Source organism: Sinocyclocheilus rhinocerous, unplaced genomic scaffold (genome assembly GCF_001515625.1).
Source record: "Sinocyclocheilus rhinocerous isolate Xijiao unplaced genomic scaffold, SAMN03320098_v1.1 scaffold742, whole genome shotgun sequence".
NCBI lineage: Eukaryota > Metazoa > Chordata > Actinopteri > Cypriniformes > Cyprinidae > Sinocyclocheilus > Sinocyclocheilus rhinocerous.
In genome coordinates, this window is record NW_015641116.1 from 1930543 (window position 1) to 1946521 (window position 15979).

At 39.1% G+C, this 15979-nt stretch overlaps 1 protein-coding gene across 1 annotated transcript; it reads right to left on the minus strand.

The window, feature by feature from the left end:
- Nucleotides 1-1285: 1285 nt before the first annotated feature.
- LOC107754709 (neurosecretory protein VGF-like) lies at nucleotides 1286-6719 on the minus strand. The gene is made up of 2 exons (XM_016571280.1): nucleotides 6363-6719; nucleotides 1286-3986 (listed from the first exon to the last, which is right to left on the minus strand). The coding sequence occupies exon 2, from the start codon at nucleotides 3963-3965 to the stop codon at nucleotides 2028-2030; it is 1938 nt and encodes a 645-aa protein (XP_016426766.1). The 5' UTR covers nucleotides 3966-3986; nucleotides 6363-6719; the 3' UTR covers nucleotides 1286-2027.
- Nucleotides 6720-15979: the final 9260 nt, after the last annotated feature.

Here is a 15979-nt window from a genome sequence, read left to right on the forward strand (position 1 = left end):
AGTGTGCTATATGCAGGAACTAACAACAGTGTGTAAATAAATGTATGAGATGTGTGCAAATCTCACAACCAAGTTCTTTCCAAGAAGAAATTAAAAAACAATCTTTTTTTTAATTTATTTAAATTAAATAAATTTATTTCTCTCTGTGTAGCAAAACTAGTCATCAGCATGCGGTTATTTACATCCAGCAAACGCATGTTTATTATGCTACGTCCAAGATACATCTAGAAAGGACATAAACATATTTTCCTCACACAAGACTCAATGGCATTTTTACTTGGATACACTAGTCATTCATCTTTTTTTGTACTTTTTTGTTCAATGCTCATAATGTCTTCAAAGAAGCAACACATTTTAGATGCAAGTTTACAGTAACGTGCAGAAACTTTACTCCTCCACTGGTTCAGCTGTTCTTGCCCATTTTATCCCCCTAGCTTTCATCTGATAGTCTTTCAAATCATTTAAAGAAAATTAGAATGGTGTATGTCTCCCCCTTACTTTTGAGTATTCTTTATTTTTCAGATTGACAAGCACCAGTTTGTTACTTTTTAATCATTTGGGACAATTTCGGCCAGTTTAATAATTTCTACAGATTTTTTAGGAAAATATAATTTCACTGATTTACATTTTCGCTTAATGATAACGCTGATATTGAGTAGATCTAGATTGCTTCCTTCCCATGTGAATAGTAATCATTTAATTTAATAGATTGTCTATGCTATTTTGATTGAGCTCTCATTGGCCCAGTGATTGATTTTGGAAACTGTCGTACGGGCAAGGTTACTTTTGAAAGATCCATTAACATTTGACACATTTGAAACCACAAACATGAAATATGTTTTTGATTATCTTTACCTATTTGTTTTATTTGTAAAACATGTTGAAAAGGTTGATCACTGCTTTCCAGTTTATGAGCTTGAGAACAAACCTTTCAGCCAGTCAGTGACAAAAATGCTGCTCATCTGAAAAGGGGAAGAGAGTGTCTTAAGGCAATTAAAAGTTGTATTCAAAACAGCTTTTATGAAATAATACATTTATTTCTTAGAAATCGTTGGAATGTATGAATGTCCTTTGCACCAACTTTCTATCTTTTTGCATAAAAAAACAATGGTATAAACACATTGAAGGAAAAAAATCAAAATGCAGACAGCGATAAGAAACTAATTCTATGTACAAGACTTATGGCGCTTTTCCACTGCATGGTACGGCACGGTATGGCACGGTACGGTTCACTTTTGGGGGGTTTTCCACTGGGTACAGTACCTGGTACCTGGTACTTCGAGTCGTATCAAGCAGTGGAAAAGCGCCATTAGAGTGTGTCCTCTTTGTTTCACAAAGGAACGCACAAATGGTAAATGCTCAAGCAGAATACTTTGAGGTACATTAAGACTTACTACATTTGGTTTATGGAATAAACAAAATGTATATTTCTACCATTATGGCACTGTGATGGTTTCTCTGTTAAATCTGTGTGTTTGCGTCTTTTAAAGGTGCAATTAGAATATTTTTTTGCTATCCCTCTACATTATGATCAATGATATTGACCACTGGGATTTGAAATGTCCAAAATATATATAAATATAAAAAAAAGATACTTAAATAAGACTTGGTTAATGGAGTTGCTTCCATAATAATGGCAAGTCTTTTAAGATTCCATCTTGAATGTCTTTGTACTGGATGAAAACATGGTGTTTCATGCTATCAGGTATCTGCTCCTTTATAAAGGCCTTCTTGGGGTATGCAGAACTTCAGTGTTGGGTATTTGAAATATTTAAGCACCCTTTCCTCTCACCACCCCAGTAGCCTTGCTGGTCTTTCAGTGTCTCCAGGGGGAGGAGGGTGGAAGATGTGGTTAGATGGACATGGAGATCCTAAATATGTTCTGTCTGAAGCAAATAAACAAATATGATGGAACTTATTTCAGCAAAGGAAACCAGAACATGATAGGTTGGCTATGAACAGTCTTTAAGTTGTTCCCTTTCACTTTCTTCTCCTCCTCATCGCTCTGATTTTCCCCCCCAGTCTGCTCACTGAAACATCCTGGGATGTTTCATAAAGACCCTCTCGATGAAGTTCTCCAGCTCCTCTTCACTGTCCTGTGGCGGCTGCCTCAGCGGACTATAGTAATCATCCTCCCTGGTGACTACAGGAGCTCGGGCTGGGTAATAGAAGGATGGCCAGCGACGCGGAGGTGACCGGGGTTTAGGCATAGGTACAGCTTTGAAAGTCCGAGGGTGAGGGAAGTAGAGGTTTCGCTGGAAGGCTGGTTGGAGTCTTTGGCGAGAGTGTGCCCAAGGACGGGACTTCCGTCTGGGGGAGTAATCAAAGTCATAGTCCAGTGAGTTTCCCAAAACGTCATTGAGGGAGAAAGAGGGCTTGGGATAGTAGCGGGATCTTGGTTTTGGAGGTGGGACATAGGTTGGGTAATATCCCCGGTAGGGTTTTTGATAGAAATTGTAGGAAGGGTAGGTACGAAAGGGCCACTGCTGCCTCATCCAAAAGTCTTGCTTGCTGGGCTTGAACGAGGCCCTGTCTTTGAACCAGGCTTTTAATGGGTTTGTGTTCGGTTGAGGAGGCTTTGAGGGAGGTGGTTTCTGTAACAGCGTAGAAGGTGCAATGGGGGCTGGAGGCGGCACGAGAGGATGTTGCCATGGGAGATTTTCAGGAGCATCTTTTTTCTTCTTCTTCTCCACATCGTTAATGATGTCCACCACATCATCAGCAGGAAGATGCAGCTTGCTGGAGATCTCAATCAACTTATCGATGGTCTGTGGGTCAATGTCATCATCATCATTACTAGTGTCCTCCTCATCAGATCGCTTATCTTCTGCACCATTGTTGTCTTGGTACTTTTTTTTGTCCTGTTTCATGATGTATTTCAGGAGCATGTCAGATGCAATATCTGCAAGCTTTTCTTCCTCCGCTTTGGCTCTTTGTGCCTCGGCTGCCTGTCTTCGTACCTCCTCTTGCTCCGCTTTGGCCCGAGTTTCCTCTTCTTCAGGGCTCAGCTGTTCTTCGTCCTCTTGGTCTTCCTCATCTTCTTCCTCTGGGTCAGAAAGGTTGTTGGTAAAGTCATCCATTAAATTGCCTGAATTCTGAATTTTGTTCTTTTCTTGTTCAAGCTGCCACTTTAGCTTCTTCTTGGAAAGTGCTAGGTCATTGCCTTTAGCTTTAGGCTTGATCTCATTGTTCATGAGGCCATTACGGTCCAGGTAATCGAAATACTCCCCACGGCTCTCCCTCTGGCCTGTGGACATGTCACGCTCTCTCTTAGTGGCTGTGCTGTAGCTCTGGAATTCCTCTAACATAGTCTCCAGATTCTTCACTTCCTCTGGACTCAGCTGCTCTTCCTCCTCCCCCAGTTCTCCTCTCTCTGGCTCCTGCCTCTCCTCCTCCTTGATCACCTCCTCTTTTGTGGCCCCCTCCTGTGGGGCCACCTGCTCTTTTAATGGTACTGTCTGACTGGTGGTGCGGCTTGTCACTTTCTCCGTTAGCTGTTCCTCCTCAGCCCTTTTTTTCTCCTCTTCCTCCTCTCTTTCTTTCTCGTCTTTTCCTTGTGCTGCAGCAGCTGCCATGACCAGCTCCAGCTCTTTGTGACCATCTCTGTCTCTGTCTGCACCCTGGAGATCCTTCTCCTTTTCCACTTCTGTTCCCCCATCTTCTCGTTCACTCATCTTTTCCTTCTGGGGCTGGTTGAGGGCCTCGAGAAGGACCGCTGCTAGGGTTCTAGGATCCACGTCTTTGAAGAGCTCATCATCTTCTTTTTCCTCATGTAGCGTGCCCTGTTCCCCGGCTGGTTGAGTATATTGAGCCTGTTGCTGAGCAGAGGAGGATGCTGCATAGTTGTCACTTACTGTGTTTCTATCTGCTGTCACTGGACTGAAGGTTGCAGAATTGAATGTGAGACTAAATAACATGAACAGGAAAATTAAGGGGACATTTGAAGTTTGTTGCCACCAGATCATGACCACACATACGTGTTGAACCTGAAAGACAGAAGTTCAAAAATGGTCAAAGATCAAATCTTATATTGCCAAATGATTTTATGTGTGATTTATGTTTATATGGTGTTTTGATGTACTTTTGTGACAATTATAAAATAAAATGAATTTGAGTTCACACATGACACCGCAATTAAGATTTTTCTCAGGTAAGATGGTGGACACATTTTGTGATTCACTTCTTTGCAGACTGCCTGAATGCAACACTCACTGTCTATTAAATATAAATTTGTATGAATGACTTGCGTTTGATACCTGTCAAATCTTATATTGCCAAATGATTTTATGTGTGATTTATATTTATATGGTGTTTTGATGTACTTTTGTGACAATTATAAAATAAAATGAATTTGAGTTCACACATGACACAGCAATTAAGATTTTTCTCAGGTAAGATGGTGGACACATTTTGTGATTCACTTCTTTGCAGACTGCCTGAATGCAACACTCACTGTCTATTAAATATAAATTTGTATGAATGACTTGCGTTTGATACCTGAGAGCATTTCATGACCCATTTGCTTATTTGTGTAATGGAAGAACTAATGTTAAATGTGCACTTTAGCAAATACTTTTTCCCTAGTCATCCAGTGAGGATTTCTCTCTTCTGGAGAGATCTATACAACAAACTATACAAAAAAAATATATATTATATTTTGCATAAAAAAAATTTAATCATTGGGTGGGGGGAGGGGATCTTTGTTAAGGTATAATTTATGTTTTATTGCCTGCTGCTTAGCTGATTTTGCAAAGGCGTTCTAATTGGCTCTGCGGCTAGAGCTGGTGCGGCTCGTGAAGGCTCTGAAGCGCTTTTGTGCTTGTGATTGCTCGCACACGCAGCGCGGTGCTAATACAGTATATATAGGAGGAAAAGCGCCTTAGGGGGGAGCCCTTCCGATGCGCGGGAGGTTAATGAGTAAGCAATACAAAGATGATCAGAGGATCTCAGTATGCCCATGAAAACCAAGTTTGAGATCCCCACCAAAAAATAATAAAAAAAGTCATATTCATATGGATGAAACGGTCCATGGAGTTTGGATTTCAAAGCTTTGGAAGCGCAAAACCAATGAACGTGAATAAAACAGCATTCTTATCTCACTTTAATTTTGTAATGAAAATTAAGCGATCCTAAAGCTCAAGGTATGCTAATCACGACACCGATGTTTATGGTTAAATCTGGTTATATGGCTAGATTTCCACTCGCCGTTGCACGAGCAAACACTGCTGCAATCGTCAAATATGTGCCAAGTCGCTTACAATGCATGGATTTACACATCTAAAGTTTGACATCGGTGTTTGCCATATGTGAAATGCTGCAGGAACTCTTTCTCATTTTTATTAAAAAGTCTGTATCTCCTTTCCAATTTGGAATGATTCACTTTTTTGGTATTACAATCATGTCTCCACAATGTAGCCTAAGCACAACTCTAACGCCCTCTTTAACTGCCGCCAATGACAGCGCACACTGGGGAGTTCTCATCAACAAAGCACGTAAGTAATCCGGCTCTAAGAAGCCTTGTCCTTAAGTAGGCCCTTAATCTTCTGCTTTAAGACAGATCTATTAGAATTAAGATTTAAACAGGGCCATACTGCAATCACAAATTGAACCCAATCGAAAATATTGGAAAGACATGAAAACAGATAATAAATGCTCTGCTGTTAAATTTCATGTCAACATTTCTCTGCTCCATATGAGCAGGTACTTATAAGTATGTAAAATAAAAGTCAGACTGGACTCCAACAGGCAAAAGTCAAGGCAAGCCAAAGCAAAACATGTTTTTATCTCAGTGTCTCTCGTGTGCTTTTGTGATTGGACTCGACGTTGTTATTTTGAGTATCTGATGCTATGGTGATGAGAAAGATGATGAAAGCATGAGCAAGGGCGTGGTAAAAATCATTATGAGAGCTGTGCTATTGATCAGCCCCATCATCTTCATCATTAAGTGTAAAAGTCATCACTGCAATATTTAGTATCATTAAAGTGGTTTTTAATAAGTTGCATTAACGCCTTAACCAATCATTCTATTATATCAATTTTATTAAATATTATACTTTTACATTCTACATTACTACATTTCTCCTCAACTCCTCTTTTTATATGTAGTTTTTTTTAAATGTATTTTAGAATGCATTTTACTACACATCCCTAATATATATATATATATATATATATATTTATTATTATTATATTATTATTATTATTATACAGGGAATAAATGTTTTTTTTAAACGTGTAAACAAATATAGCAAATTCTTTACGTTTTTCATTTTTCTTCTGTCCCCATTATAATATACATTTATTTTCCCATGGCTTCTACCATTACTGTTGCCTGTTACTATAAAAAGAAAGCCGGGACTTACCGGGAATCCTGTCAGTGTCAGCGCAGTCCGACGCACCAATTGTGTCCTCTTCAAACTTTGTATTTAAGTTATTTACGTGTAAGGATCCGCTTCAACAACAAATTCTTTGTTTGAATGTTGCCGTTTTGTTTGTATATGGGTTTCGTTTGTGTAAGCCGTATGGTAGGCTTTTCTTGCACGGCGCTATGGGATATTTTCAGTACCACGGTCAGCTCTCCGTGTTTTTATTTCGGCCCCACTGCGCCCACGTGACTGCACGTCACTCTAGCTCATTGACGTCACCCTCTCCATTGATAAGAATTTTCGTGCTGATCGAACCCCGAGTCTTCGCTACGCTGCAGTGCCCAGATGAATGGAAGGAAACGGGATGAATGAAATTGTACTTTTTTTCGCCGAGTAGAGAGGGCTATACGGGGAGCGCGAGACCGATCCCTTCCAAATGCAGCTGCATACTGATGACAGCGCAACACAAAGGAACCAACGATCCTCATCACGATGTGCATTGCCTCACTACCAAAACGTATAAATGCAATTACACCATGAAATTCACAGAGGAAACAGCTGGCGCATGAATCGTCAGTGCATGGTGAAAAAGCGACCCCAAATGCATTATACATGTTTTGTCTAATCTAGATTTATTGAGTAGCTAATGTGCCTCTTCCGCACCAAAGTCGTGACATTATTATGACAGGATGTTTTGAAATGTAACTGTATGTAATGGACAATAAACATTGACACTACAATAGCCTACTATACAGTGTTTCTGTGTACTTATCCATTGTGGCTATCTAAAAATTACAACGTTATGAAACGTCAAAATTCAAACTGCAAAGAGACGACAGGTTATGGTATCTTAAAATATTCACTATTTCAATTTGCAACAATCGCCTATTGTTTAGAATGCATCATTGCGGCCAATCAACGTTAATAATATGCCACATCTAATGTAAAGTTATTTCGTTCTATATTTAATGCACATTTCTTTCCTAAATGTTAGGGGGAAGCAATTCCAGCAAAAATGTAATTTATCATGAGTACAGGAGTGTTAGAGGTAGTTAGAGTATAGACTCTTTTCGGTAGGCAAAATGCAATGAATGAGCAGTCGGACGAGTGAGAAAAAACATTCCCTTTTGTCAGCAGTAGTTTTCAGTGACCACTTTATCTGTTTGAACGAACTGACAACTGAAATTTTAAAAGCCTAGCTCACCCAAAAATGATCTTTGTCATTATTATTCACCCTTATGTTGTTTTAGGAGATGACAGTCTCAGTCACCATTCACTTCCATCTTTTTTCCGTACTAAGTAAGTTAATGTGACTGAGGCTGTCAGCCACTCACATCCCCAACATAGTGTTTCACGGACAAAACAAAGGGCTTGTTTGGCACGAGGATGAATAAATGATGAAAGCATTTTTGATTCCTTTAAGCAACTTTGGCCATCTACTAAAATTAAAATGTGTAATGATAAAGAACGCAGTGGTGTAATAATTATTCCTCTTTTCATTTTCAAGCTTGTGTTTAGAATGTTTCCAGGTGGACCACATCTTTTTCCTTTTAAAATGAAAATAGTTAATTTTGCACGTATTAAGTGTCATGTTGTAGCATCACTAGTGAAATTGTTTTACAGGGCTAACCAACCAACGTGCTAGGTCTGTACTTGAGCGGATCGACACGCCTTAAGTTGTCAAGAACAGGGATGCAGAATGGACCGTGGAAAAGGCCGCATCTCTGCACGAGCTAAACAGGTAATTAGTACACTTATCCACGTAAAGGAATTTAGAAAGCCATCTATTCCAAAAAACTGTGACGTGCTCTTTTTCTGCTATCTGTCCAACCGTTCTCTTAATTAGGCTATACTCCCCCCAATTTTCTTCAGACCATCGAACTAGCGAGGAAGTTCATTCACAAAAATGCGGGATGATCCTGCCACTAGCCTTTCATTCGTTATCTTCATTTTTCTTCATTATGAAGTTCTTTTGGCTCACTCTAATAGTACGACAGCTCAAGGTCCATTAGTTAAATTATTTTAAATGTGCTTAAACCTTCCTTTTACTTGTGTAATTAAAGACCCGTTTATATAGCCTATCGATCTAAAGTTTAAAGCTAATTCTGTTAAACATGAAAGAATTGGATTAGCTCATGGTGAGAATGAGTTGACAGTGGATTTACATGCCTGTCAGAAAAGATAGTGTTTCTGCAACCAACTGTCCTTTTACGTTAACTTCACCCAGGGGACGTCGATTGTCTCAAAGGAGCGGGCGACTGAAGAGGTACGTTCTGCCTCAGAGAATTAACAGCACTCTGTTGACAAATGACCTATCCCACGATGATCATCTGAAGCCGAAAGACAAATTCTTCCACTTTCATCATTTCCGCCCTGTGCTGCGTAAGTCGCAGGATGGGGAACGCCGCGTTGGCATTCTTTGCAAAGGCGGCGGTGGCGGTGCAAACTGATCGTTTGTTCTCCCGGCTCTGACTGGGAGTTAATGAGGCGGCATCCACTGTGTCTTGGTCTTCCCCCAGATGAATCTCTCGCGCTACAGCAAGCATAATTTCAGCACCCGAAGCCTTCCAAGGGCGCTTTTTAAAAAATTAATCCATTTATAATCGATTCAGACAACTAACCGTGGGAGGGATGCCCTTAGATTGGATATGTGACAGAGGCTTCCTGCCCACGCTTACTGCAAACAAAGCGAAGGGAGTCTTGCTAACACAAAGTACTATCCAAACAGAGTTCCCCTGTCAGTTTGACAACATGCGAGCACCACCTTCCCATTTTAAAAAGGCCTTTAACTTTTAACCTTTGTTTTTAACATGAAGATTCGGGGTTGTTCTAATTAAATGAATCGCGGAAACAAAACCCAGTCACCTTAATTAACAAAGTATCCCTGAATTGGCCAAGAAGAAGGCATATCAATTGCATTGTATAAAGTTATTCTTCAGGTATTTTGTGCAATTACCATGTAGTCCCAAGCAAAGCATGCTGGGAACAAGAAACCACATTCCCAGTTTCCATGTCGAGTAACAACAAAAAGGATTCATGCAGGCCCAACACTAGGGCGACCATGCGTCTTCCTTTTTCTGGACATTTGCTGGCCAGATATTTAAAGGTCACATATTGTACACCTTTCTGGAGTTTTATTTTAGGTTTTGATGTCCTTAAGAATATATATTTGCGGTATAAGTACCAAAAACCTCAATATATTTTTACAGCTCCTCTCTCAGGAAAAAAGCCAGGGAATTTCAGTTTTGACAATATGGGACCTTTAAATTGTCTAAAATGTCTGGGTTTTGGCTTTGTTTTCTTGTTGTTTTCATGCTTGCTGAAGGTAATGACAGAAAAGTAGTACATAATTGACCAATCATTGCATGAGAGAAGGTAGGATCTACAGAGAATTGTCAAAGCAATGCAAATACATGTACATATAATGCATAAGGACTGTAGAGATTTTAGGCAGTTTAAGAATTCCCAGCCAGGACATGTCCGGGAACAAGAGGACGTATGGTCACCCTACTACCCAACACAAATGGGATAAGTAAATTTCTGCTCAAGTGGATTTCATGGAATGAAATGATGTTGTGACAAAATTTTCAAATTGCATTGCATTAGCTCACTTTAATAAAAAGTAAATTGGGGCAAGCATCAAGAATTATTTGAAAACACCTGTTATATAGTTAGTCATGATATTTCCTTTTATGTTATCATTAGTTCTAAGTTATATGATGATGATAATCTTCGACTCATATTAATCTAATGCCAATTGCTGAGGTAGTACAGACATGACATCAACAAAAATTAATGTAATGGTTTATATGCTTTGTGGATGTTTACACATTTGTACGCAGCCATGGGAATAAATAATGTACCTGTTACGTATCCGGTCCATGAACTTCCGTCTGCTAGCCATCAGAGGTCACCCTTTCCACTTCATTGACTCTCGCACTACACTGTTGAATATCACCCCGGACTACATATCCCATCATTCATTACACTGATTACACACAGCACTGATTGCACACAGCTGTTTCATATCACTCACTCACTATTTAACACTCAATCTCACTCCTTTCTAACTGCCGAGTATTGTATGCGCTTATCGCCAGCAGTGATAGCTACTCTACAGAGCCCTCGTTAGCTTCCTAGCCTAGCCTAGCCTAGTGATTCTGTTCGCCGTTCGTTGACCTTCGCTAGCCCTAGGATTATTCTTGTGTCTTGTCCGCCATATACCTGTTTGCCATTGTTCGACCCTGCCTGTGTTTCTGACCTCTCTGCTTTAAATAAAGCTGGCACATGGATCCGCACGTCTCACGTCTCGTCAGCCCCGTAACAGTACCAATGTTGGAAAATGAACTGCCAGTGAAGTGATCCGTGCAGATCCATTGATGGTTCTATTTGTGGAACAGTCCACATCCGTGGTGGGAATCGCATATATGCAGAAGTAGGTTATCTTTTAAGACTGTTAGAGTGAACAAACCGCTGTGGGTGCCCACACTAAATAATCTTTAAAATGCCATTATAACTTTCCATTGCATATATGGATTGTCCATTGCCAGCAATGGAATGTAGTCATACATGGATGTGAGTCAGACTAACGCTGCCAATACACTATACTGTATAATCTATATAATGCAGCACTTACAGATCATGCATTCAGCTGTTTAAATGTTATAGTAAGCCTGTTGTTATGACTGCAGCGAAACAATCATTCTGCCAAATAAACTTTTTTTTTTCAAGCTTCAATCAGTGATATAAATGAATGATTCGTGTTTGACTAGGCTTATGTAACTGATTTAGAGCTGGGCAACATGCCACAACCTATGGGAGGGAGATCTATCTTCTGTAGATTTTACAGCTGAGCACAGTATTTTCTTTATGCTATGTTTTCGTCAGTTTATTTTCATTTGGATTCCTCATGAAGAGAAAGTTTCCCACTAAACTCTTTTTTTTTTTTTTTTCATAAAGTATGATATGATGTAGAATGGGAACTTATATTTATAACTTGTAAAAAGGCAAACAATTGGTAACTAGAGGAAATAATTTTGACAAACTTATATTTGCAATGCACTTCAGTGCTCTGCACATCTGCACACTTATGAAGCTGTTTAGATTTCCTCTGTGGCTACTTGTCTTTGAAATAGCATGGCATTTACCACCTCCCTGCAGATTCAATTTAGAGTGAAAAATCACAGCCTGACGTGATTTATAAGCGTCCATGGTTTTGATGAATGGCTAACATGACATTATTGTTGGAAGATCAAAAACATGGCTTACAGAATCGCTTTTGACACATTCAGGGTCCCAGCGCACCATTAGAATATTCTTTAACCACAGATGATTTGTCAGCTAGAAGGAGATAGGGACTCAACCAGACAAAGGCAACTATCAAGGAGAGAAAGAACATGCTGAATGACCACCCCCCAATGAGCCTCCAAATGTTTTTTTCAACATTTAAAACCATTTTCGCATTAACTGTACTACGCAAAGATAAACTCTATTGTCTTTTATTCTGGGCTTTATCCCTGTAAGATTAGCTGGCTTTATTTGAGCCTGAGTTGCACGTTTTTAGCATTGATTGAAAAACTGATGTATTGTGAATGTAAATACTCTGTGGGGTGTGACTGAAGCACAGAGAAAGATGGGGAGAGAGGAGGAGTAGAGGAAATGAATGAAAAGTAAAGTGTAATTCAGTGAAAAAGATAAATAATGCAGGCAGTGGCAAATTTATATAGACGCTCATACTCGCTTCTCAAGCTCATACACAAATGCGCCGATTCAGAGACGTTTTCACACCCAGTCAGTAAATCTGCAATACACTACAAACTTAAAGTTAGCATAAAATAATTCACCCTATCTGTTTCTAAATGCATGTTAAAGATCATGTTAAAGCTGCCAGTAGTAACTGTAGCAGAATTAATATTGCCATCAACTAATGTTCAACTTATGTTTCTTCCAGCGAACATTTAGTGTAATTTCATATCAACTCTAAGAAATTATATTTTTGTGGCCACAGAAAATAACTTTCTTACAGTACTAGTGTATTAGAGCATGTTACACGATCGGATCATTAAAGGGACATTATCCACAAGCAGTAACAGAATTAGAAACTCATGTAATTTGTGCAGAAAGTTTTATTAACTAAACACTGACACAAAACTAGTCTAACAAACATACACACACACACACTCACGCATACATACACAGGGGAGTTAAAGTGGATGAATTGAAACCATTAGAGAAACAGGGAATGAAGCTGTGAAACGGGGTCAGTTAACCACTGAAACCACCAGTGCCGTTTTACAACGGGGTCTACAGCTTATACTAAGCCTCTGATTCTTTTAGTTAAATGTACAATACTTGCATTGCCTTGGCCGTTGAATGAGCGTCCAGATGCAGTCTTGGGTGAAAGTCTTGATGGTTCGAAGGTTCGATGGTGTTGGAATTGCAATAGCATTCTTTTGGGCTTGAAGAGAGACGAACTCCAAAGATGTTACTCTGACTAATTGAGAGAGTTCTCTCCCAGGTGAAAAGTTGCAACATGGCTTGCTGCAACTTTGATGTCCTGCTGATGCGGGGAGGCCCGCGGGTCGCGGTTGGACTGGATGTCCGAGAGGCAAGAAGTTAAGAGCACCAAAGAAGAAAGAGAGGGGGTCACTGATGTAGTGGCCTTTTAACTTCTGGCGAGGTCACACCTCCAGGGGGTCAGTGAGCCAATGGTAACTTAAACTTTCGGAGGGAATGTTTACGAGCATTTGTTTGAAAGCTGGCTCATTTGCATGATCCAGAATGGGCAGGCGATTTGTGTCCCTTTATACTCTGATTAATATAACAAGCATACAATGCATGTTATGAGGAGGTGGTATGCACCAATGGATGGTGGAATAAACAAGGGTTATTTTGATATCAAACATGGTACCAATAGGGTTACATTATGTAATAATTATATCATAAGCCATATATAAAACAGTATATAATACAACATAACAAAAGACAATATACAAAACAGCAATGATACACACAATGTCCCGGGGATATGTTCATTCATAGAAAGGTTTATCTGAATTACTGAAATAAGTCCTTTTCTATACACAGTATGTGTCTGTACCACTGTAAATTAAGTGAGAGTAAAACTCTGAATTCCATTGGGCCGTAAAAGCTATGTTGACTGAGGTGTCCTGACTGCCATGATAACCAGTGTCCTGGGGGTCGTTCACAGACATCCTGGTACCCAGTCCGATTGTTGGATGAGGGGTCTGTTGGATTATTTGTTAAATATAACAAATAATAATGTGTCCGATTTGAACTGCTTACTGAAAGACTGTTTGGGGAACCCAAAATGGTTCTTTTAAGGCATCACTGCGAAAACCAGCTTTTGGAACCTTTATTTTCAATAGTGTACGTTTGTCAAATGCAATAAAAAAAGTCCAATTCTGCTTTTGGCACATAGAATGCTAATGAATTAAGATTTAATTATCCTTTAAAAAATAAATAATGCAGACTTATTTCCCATTTAATTTCAGATCCCCCATAATGTCAATACGCATTAGTCTGTTGACACCACCCCCTTGCTCTTTCTTTTTCTCTCTCTTTCTGTGGTTTTGTTGTAGTGCTATAGAGCTGATGTTATTGGACCTGACGATTTACTGCCTTGTTTGGAACTAGACCCTCTCCCACACACTTTCACCCCCCACTGCATATGTGTGGGCGAGGAGAGAGAGAGCGAGAGAGAGGGGTCCACTACGGTTCCTACGACTGTCTACACAGTTTTTCAATGTCATCTCACAAGCTTTTTCACACACCTGAACTCACTCACACCTTAAGACTCCGTTAGGACAATCTTTTCATATTAATATTACCGTATTGTCCCGAATATAAGACGACCCTGATTATAAGACGACCCCCCCTTTTCCAGATGTACCTTTTGGAAAAAGGCTTTTTAAAAACCAAATCTTGTTTTTTCTCAGTAAAACACATTTTGTCTTCAATTATTTTCATATTGCATATTTTTCCTATTTTAATTTTTGTTTTGAAAGTATGGTTAAAAACTGGTAAAATGTACCAACAATCACATTTTTAAAATATACACATTTTGATATACCATTAAAAAAATAAATAAATAAATAAATAGTCCATCTGAATTAGGACATTTAGGCTATCCATCTAATAGTAGCCTACCAAAATCTTATTAACAGTCGAAGTTAAATCTTACTGTAGTCTTTAAATCTGGGTACTGTCTTACGTTTTAAAATCACAAAGGGAGTTTGGTCCCATCAGGCTAACGTGACAGTCACGACTCATGCAGCTGTAAGGTTTTCTGCTTCTTTTGTTTTTACTCGCGATCTTTACAACACCATTACATTACGTATTTCATGGCACACTCGTTTTATACGTATTTGGCGCCACCTAGTGTTGTGGGTGTATTATTGACATGTCAAAGTCTAGACCCTGAATATAAGACGACCGCGTTTTTTTCAGATGTATTTCCAAGAAAAAAACATCGTCTTATATTCGGGACAATACGGTACTTCATGAAATTTGTATTCATTAAATCTAAAATGATTAATGAGCATCTTGGAGACTCTGCGGCAGCAAATGTGTGCAGCCATGTGCTTGATCACACTATTACCTTTAGCCTCCAGGTGTGTCATCTGTTGATAACACACCCATGCACATACTTCTCACTCTGCATACTGCCACATCAACCCTCAATAAGATGCCAGTGAGTCTTACTGAGCTGCGAGGAAGGGTCAGATTTATGTAATGCTGGTAAATATGCTTTGCCCCCTCCAAATAGTCAATATGAAAGACCTAGCAGAGTTGGCAGTGGATTGACAGTCCATAATGGGGCTTGGCAGTATAATGGGACTCCCTCTGGCCGTTGCATTGAGGCTGGTGAGATGTTTCACAGGCCAATGGTTTGGCACTGGGCTTGTGTACACTCAGAAAAGTCCTAATGTCCTAAAAATCGAGCCCAATGTCCTGTTAATATGAAGGAATTTTTAATATTGGTTTTTCGCAGGTGTTTTACCTGTATTTTTGATTGCGGATGTTTTTTCATTCCATAGTGTTATTAGTGCAATAATGTTAAATAATACATTTATACATATTTTTGTATTTTAAAATACAGTATACAGAAAATATATTGCCTATATGTATATATATATATATATATATATATATATATATCATATGTTTTTGCCATTTTTAATATATTTTCAATCAAAATATATTTACATTTTTCTATGGATTTCTTTTCTTACGATGTATGTTATTATCCTTATATTTTAATCATCACAAGCACGAGCTGTAATCACAGCCTAACATGTTCATTGTGTTTACAGGATGTTGACCAACTACCATTGAACCATATTATATTACAGGTCTATATTACTGCCATATGGACATTACTTTGACACCCTTATCTTTGCCTGATAACAGAATACTTACTAATTGTAACATTGAAACAAGCATTTTCTGTAAAGTTGCTCTGAAACAATATAGTGAAAAGTGCTATACAAATAAACTTGTGTGCATGTGAGAGGAAGCAAGCAAAGTGAACAGAACTACGATGCACAAACAAAGAAAAAAGCAAGGGGATGTATAAATGAGAGTCTTTAAAG

Excerpts from the sequence above, each read along its gene's own strand:
- LOC107754709 (XM_016571280.1), bottom strand. The coding sequence starts at position 3,965 with ATGATCTGGTGGCAACAAACTTCAAATGTCCCCTTAATTTTCCTGTTC.